Source organism: Phytophthora cinnamomi, assembly GCF_018691715.1.
Source record: "Phytophthora cinnamomi strain GKB4 chromosome Unknown Contig49, whole genome shotgun sequence".
Lineage (NCBI taxonomy): Eukaryota > Oomycota > Peronosporomycetes > Peronosporales > Peronosporaceae > Phytophthora > Phytophthora cinnamomi.
Window position 1 is genome coordinate 456,920 of NW_027150982.1, and position 7,443 is coordinate 464,362.

Here is a 7,443-nt window from a genome sequence, read left to right on the forward strand (position 1 = left end):
GACGGTGCTATGACAGGGCATATTCAACGATCGGTGACAAGTTGAAGCACCAGCGACGCGTCAACAGCCACCTCTTCTCCACGCACACGTGCAAAGACTGCATGAACGCAGTGAAACACGAGGACACGGTCAAGCTTCGATTCAAGCATACCACAAGTGCGGAGCGCGGGGAGTCCGTGAGCACGCCGCCGCTGCTCGGCGATGTATATATGCCGGTACCACTGACCGGCAAGTTTGCCACCGATCGCAGCGTTGCTGAGTGGCGATCAGCAGCCGCAACTGAAGCAGTCCGAAAATGTGGAGGCCGGGAGTGCGCGACGTTCTCACCCAGTCGTAGTTTTCTGGTTGCAGTACTGTTGCTATATATCGACTGACCAAGTCACGCGTACAGAAGATTTTGTATGCACTCCAGCCTCTCTCTCTCTCTGTTTCCGGTGCGCCCATGGGATTATGATCTTTTATCTGCCCGTGAATACAGGGGGCAGGCAAACATGGAACACAAGCGATACAAAGGGGTGTGAAAAGGTTTGCTCACGCCCAGAAAAATTAACAACGCATTGTGAAGTGGGCGAGAAGGCGTTGGGTGTAGCACATTCGGTTTGATCGGTGTCTGTATCTTGGCACCGAAGTGGTTTTACAGAGCGCCTAGGTGATATTCTACCACTTCGCGATTTGCGTTCCCAAGGACAAGCTCCTGCCTCCAGCTCTCTCTCTCTCTCTCTCTCTCTCTCTCTCTCTCTCACTCACTCTCAATCGTTCCTGCGGTCGCGACGGAACTCTACGACACTATTCGCAAGGACGTGTTGGGGCAAAAGAGAGAGGAGGTCGTAAACTCTCTCGCGCGCGTCGCGAATCTTCGTAGGTTCATCGCCTCCACAGATCCAGCGTCTGCCGTCAACATCACTGCCAATATGTGTTACTTATTGTCGAAGAGTCTCAACGGCGACAATGGGGCTCGTGTAACTGTCATCGACGCTAGTCAGCGCGATTTTTTCGAGGCGACGAGCGAAGGCTTGTTGGAACTATCCTCGAGCTAGAAGAAGCCCTGCATTGCCCAGTTCACCGTGTGGGACGCCAAGAGCGGGTCACGTGGGAGCCTTACATCCTGTTTCGCGCCGGTGGTCTCTACAGAAATCCCAAGCAGACGCCTGCAGTGCGACCGCTATGCGAAGGACAAGCACAGGACCATGACTGAAACACCGACGCAGAATTGGAAGGCTAAGCTGCAGGTGTTTTCGTCGCTCCCGGGATCTCTTGCTGTGCACGGCCTCGAAGACGACAATGACGACAGCGACAACGGCGGTGAGGACGACATCTCCATCCCGAGTTGTATCGTCTTGTCCAGTGTCTCGACAATTATTGGATGCACAAGGGCGCGTTGCGTTGTCGCTGAGAAAAAGGAGCGTAGGCAAATGGTGCATGCTTACGTGGCCGCAATGAGGCTCATGGACGCCGCCAACGTGGAGGTCGACGAACACCCCAAGTCGGAAGATAATGGGGCGGCATGCCGCAAGCGCAGCAATGCAGCACTGGGAGAATAAGCTCACGGCGACGTCGAATCAAAAGGCATTGCGTGCAATCAGGACGTGTAACGCCAATAGGTGCCGGTGATCTTAGTTTGGCATCATAAATAGGTGGCAATCTACAAAGAGCACGGGGGAGATGGCTTGGCAGCATCCATATGGAAACCACGAGAATTTACTTCAATAAAGTTCGGTCTTTGGAAACATTTCACTAGCGTATAGTTTATCTCACCAAAAACAAAACGCCGGCTGACTTCACAGGGTGCAAACACCCGTTCAATATTGCCTGCTCTGTCCTCTTGGACGCGCTTCAGCAAGGCGCGTGTCAGGTGCAGGAAGATCGAAAGAGATAGAACAATTTTCTGGCTTCTTAACGCATTGAAGGTGGTAGGAATGATGTTAAACCGTCAGCAAACAGGCACGGGTGTGTGTCGGGCTGCTAGGTGGACATGATGTCGATGTGCGTCGAAGTGATCACGGGTCATCCATTGGGTGTGATAGTGATGGCTCGCTCACCAGAGCAGTAAGAGCCTAAATTTCAATGGCAACTTGGCAGGCATTGTTGACATCGACATGAAATTCCGACTGGTGCGTTGATCTACGTGGCGGTAGTTGAAATGCAATGGAACCACAGTGTTAAAATGAACAGAATACTGTAGGTAACCCTCAACAATATATTACTCTTAACCTCTTATGTAACGGGGTTACACGCACAAGTGGCTGCAAGCCACTTGTGAATTTAACAGATAGGTTATCTGTTAAAAGTTTTGGATGCTTCCTCACCTTGGTGTAAGACACACCAATGGATACATTCAAGTGGACCACCACAATGAGTGGTCCACACATACTCACAGATCCTATTGGTAGAAAGCAGCATCTTTCTACCAATCAGAGTCATGCATATTAGCGGGGCTCTGACAGCCAGCCGCTGTCAACCCTTTCATAGATGATAAACAGTTTTAGCAGATTTTTAGAGGAAGATCAATTACAAGCAATACAGTTCTCATTTTACCTAATCAAAGTCACTTGGAATCCTTTTGTTACTTAACTTATATTTGTGTATTCAAATATAATTAACCTAAGTAATTACTAAGTACTTACGCTTCCTCATACACGTTGCGCAACGTGTAAGCTAAAGTAGTGAGTCAAGTTAGACCCACTACACCTGGTAGCACTTTGTAGTCCGTCCAACGACCGACTGCTTGACGTTCGTACGCGGTGTACGAACTCGGAGCCGAGAACCCCATGAGCACGGAGGTGCCCATGGAGAGCTCCAATACGCCTGCAACGCATGTTGCACGCGCAGACTGCCCCCACCTGTCTGACCCAGAGTGGGAGGCCCTCCAACGACTGTCAACAGTCATTGGAGAAGCGGCGATAGCTACAATGCTGCGTACGCTATCGCCGACGGAGCAACATGGTGTTGCTCTGGGGTTCATCATGAAGGAGCAGCGTGATGCTGCTTCCTCAATGACGGCGTCGTCTGGGACGACACCACGTGCTCAACCATTAAAGTTGAGCGTAAGTAATTACGTGGGAAGAGAGGGCGAGCCTCTCCTCCGGCGGCTTGTCGAGCTCGACACAGCCATAGCGGCTCGACGCATCGTCGACCCGCTGTCGAAGGTCGCGTTCGCCATGTCCTGCCTTGGCGGACGCGCAAGGAGTTGGGCGTATGGACGCCGACTCTCCGATCCTACGTGCTTCAGCACGTACGAAGTGTTCAAAGAGGAGCTCAAACAAGCGTTTGAGCCCCCGCAAAACGAGTTCCGGTCGAGGGCGGAGTTCCTCGACCTTCAGCAGGGTAAGCATGACGTCCATGCTTACGCGCAGCGCGCACGATACTTGGTCTCAAATATCGTGACTAACCCGATTGACGAGGCGACCAAGGTCGTCACGTTCATGAAGGGACTTAGAGATGGGCATGTGAAGACCTATCTCTTCCGAGAGTACCCGAGTACTCTCGAAGCTGCGATTACTCTTGCCATGCAAGAAGAGTTTAGCCTGCGGCAGGCTAAACTGCATGTGAACGTGCCGAGGCCGCAACCGCGCCCGGTAGCGAGGCCGGGAGGTCCGGAACCAATGGACCTCTCGAACGCAACAACTGCTGGTTACCAGCAGCAGGGAGGTAACGTGCGATGCTTCCGTTGCGGAAGGATCGGTCACTTTGCACGGGAGTGTACAGCTCCCATGCCCCCTGGAGGTGGCCGTCGTGGCGATGCTAGGCATCGCCGCGGACCAACAAAAACGCGAACATCCAGTAGGCGCGGGGCGCCCTACTGGTAATGCAGTCGCGCGTGCCGACATCGGGCACGCGACACTGAGGACTGCAGCCCCAGTGAGACCAGCTCTCACTGCAAGAAACAAGATGACAGGCCGAACCTAGTCATCTTGAAGGTTTACTCGAAGAGAGCGAGTGACTCTCTTCGAGCTTTGGTAGATTCAGGCGCGTCGAACAACTTTGTTCGACTACGAAGCCTGTCGAGACTTGACTTCGAGGAGGTAGATACACCTCGAAGTCTTTCTGGAGGTACGATTGGCAACAGGTGCCATCGTAAAACCGAGAAGCGCGTCGTGAACGTGCGCTTCTCGTACAAACAACAAGTGTTTGTCGAACACTTTATCGTCCTGGACCTGGACGATAAATTCGACGTAGTAATGGGCATGCCGTGGCTTGCACGGCATGATCCGGTGATAGACTGGAAGAAGCGCACGCTCGTGCGCTTCGGACGCGACAGCGGAACAGAGAGCGATGGCCCTGTTACCGCAGCGCGCGCACCAGCAGGTGCGCGCGTCTCACCAGTCGAGACAGCGCTTTATGCTGCTGTCCCGGAGCGCCCAAGAAGTGCGCGAGGGCGCGCACAAGTGAGACCCACGTCGGCAATGCTGCCGACGTCGGAAGAAAAAGATGTGTTGGTTCCGGGAACCAACACCCACGTTCAAGCGTGTAAGGGACAGTCCCTGACCCGAAAAGGTCAGGTCGACAACGACGCGTCGGCTCCGGGAGCCGACGCACCCTCGGTCATGAGGGGCTCCGCCAATGAATGGCGTCGAGGTGACGAAGGCGTGTCAACTCCGGGAGTTGACGCTGCAAACAGTGCGGACGGTTGCAAACGTACCGCACTGACGCAATTACATGCTGTCGTGCAGCCGGGCTGCACGACGAAGCGTCATGCGATCAAGCCGGGCTTGATATCGCGCGCCCGCAGACAGGGTCTGCCGGCGAAGGACACATTACCGTGCAGCCGGGCTGCACGAAGGAAAATGCGGTCAAGCCGGGCTTGATACCGCGCGCCCGCAGACAGGGTCCGCCGGCGAACGACAGTCCACGGCCGGGCCTGGACCAGAAGAACAACTGTGCGGAGCCGGGCTCCGCACAACAAGAAGACGGCGCAAGCGGAAAACGCTGCGCAAGTCTCGATCCGGGACCGAGACGCAACAAGAGCAGTCTGCTGGGCAGACTGCGGCGGTGACGCCGAATGTCAAGACGCTAAGCGTCTTGACGCGCACCGATACTGGATTCCAGTATCGTGACATGGAACTCGCTAGTCCTCCGACGACGGCGTCGGAGTTGACTTCGCTTCCAGTCTCATGAGCTGGAAGCGTTTCACGCGCGACTTGCACGATGGACGCATCGAGCAAGTGTGCGTTTTTTCGGACAGCGAAAGAACGGAGAGCGAGAGCGAAGAGCTGAGGCAGCTCTTCATGGGAAGTACCACTGAGAGTGAAGACACTCTCAGTGCGAAGACGAAGCGAGAGCGCTTCGAGGAACAAGGTTGGGACTCGCTGAAGTCGAGTCCCTATTACGAATTGTTGAGGGAGTACAAAGACGTACTCCCGGAAGAGATTCCTACGGAGCTTCCGCAGGATAAGGGTATTCAGCACGAGATTGATCTCTTGCCGGGCACGAAGTACTGTGTCACGCGACAGTGGCCACTGCCGCGAGGGCAAGTGAAAGCGATCGACGACTTCTTTGAAAGTCGTCGTAAAGCAGGACAAGTGCGGGAATCAAAGTCCCCACACAGTGCTCCGACGTTCTGTGTCAAGAAGCCACAGGGCGGATGGCGCATCGTTCATGCCTACAACAAGCTGAACGATGCGACGGTACCGGTGCAGACGCCGATACCGCGAAAAGATGTTATCATCGATTCGATGGCCGGGAGCACCGTTTACAGTGCTCTCGACTTGAGAGATGGATTTTATCAAATCCTAATGCGTGAGAGCGATATCCCTCTCACGGCAGTGAGCACGCCAAGCGGCATGCTCTGGGAATGGCTAGTAATGCCACAGGGGCTTAAGAACGCCCCTGCGACTTTCAACAGGTGCGTAACGCACTTGTTGCGCTCGGTGCGCGACTTCGCGCCGAGCGACTTCGATGATGTGTTCAACCACAGCCGAACTGTGGACGGGAAGACCGACGTAGAGATGCACAGGGTGCATCTCCGGAAGCTACTTGAGCTTACGCGAAAGCACAAGCTCTACGCGAACCTGAAGAAGTGTATCTTCGGGGCGAGCGAGATACCCGTTCTCGGGTGTCTCGTAGGAGAGAATGGTGTTCGCCCTGACCCAGAAAAGGTCAGAGTGATTAACGAATGGCCAACGCCTTCAAGTGTGAAGGAACTGAGGCAGTTCCTTGGCTTGGCCACGTACTTGTGCAAGTACGTGGAGGATTACGCGGGCAAAATCCGCCCGCTGTCACAGCTTCTTAAGAAAGAAGCTGTGTGGAATTGGACACCCGATTGCCAAAAGGCATTCGATGCAGTCAAGCGGGGCTTGACTGAGGCGCCGATCTTGGCAGTGGCTGACCAAGATCGCCCATTTCACGTAGTGTGTGACGCATCCGATTTCGCGATCGGATGCGCGTTGATGCAGCACGATCACGAGGGCCGTGATCGTGTCGTCTACTCCCAATCTCGTCAGCTGAAGCCAGCTGAGCGCAACTATCCGGTGCATGACAAGGAACTCCTCGCCATGAAGTATGCACTCGCAAAGTTCCGAGTGTATCTGCTTGGGAGTAGACCATTTGTGGTCTACACCGACCATGCATCACTGCGCACCGCAGTGAAGTCGCCACACATATCACAAAGAATGGCGAGATGGCTCTCATTCTTTGCGGAGTATAACTTCGGGGTCGAATTCAAACCCCGAAGATTGAATGTAGTGGCCGACGCGTTATCACGTCGGCCGGACTATGCAGAAACTGCTGACGTCAATGCCATTGACGTCATGCGATCGAGCAAACCCACATCATCTCTGTTGGATGATGTGAAGGCCGCGTACGCGCACGACGCGGACGCGAAGCTTTTACTGGCCTATGGCACAGCGCCTTCTGACAAGTCCCGTTAGAAGCTGCCCAAGCACCTTCGAGCGCGTGCACACCGCTTTCGTGTGCACGACGGACTACTGCTTTACAATGCAGTCGACGACAACGCGGATCGCGTTGTCGTGCCGAATGACCATGACCTGCGACTCAGGATCATGTACGAGTATCATGATGCCCCGACCGCGGGACATCTCGGACGTGAGAAGACGTACGTCCTTCTCACGGGCGACTTCTACTGGCACCACCAGTACAAGTGGGTGCGCAAGTACATCCGTGCTTGCGAGGTATATCAACGCGTAAAGCCTGCGCCATTCGCGCAGGCTCCATTGCAATCACTACCGACTCCGTCGGAGTGTTGGAAGTCCATGTCTTTGGACTTCATCTTTGGTCTTACCCCGGACAGCGGAGGGAATACCGGTGTTGTGGTCTTCGTCGACCGCTTCAGCAAGATAGTACATCTTGCTGCGGTGCCGGCAGAGGTGACCGCGAAGCAGACGGCCCGTCTGTTCGTCGACATGGTGTTTAAACACCATGGCATGCCGTCCGACATCGTGTCGGACAGAGACCCGCGCTTCACAGCGCACCTGTGGCAAGAAGTGT

The 7,443-nt window shown here is 54.6% G+C and overlaps 1 protein-coding gene across 1 annotated transcript; it reads left to right on the plus strand.

Annotated features, from left to right (window-relative positions):
• Positions 1–1,187: 1,187 nt before the first annotated feature.
• IUM83_08171 (uncharacterized protein) lies at positions 1,188–1,541 on the plus strand (the record flags this gene model as incomplete). The annotated part of the gene is made up of 1 exon (XM_067932526.1): positions 1,188–1,541. One exon carries the CDS (start codon positions 1,188–1,190, stop codon positions 1,539–1,541), a length of 354 nt encoding a protein of 117 aa, XP_067790082.1.
• Between the last annotated feature and the right edge of the window lie 5,902 nt (positions 1,542–7,443).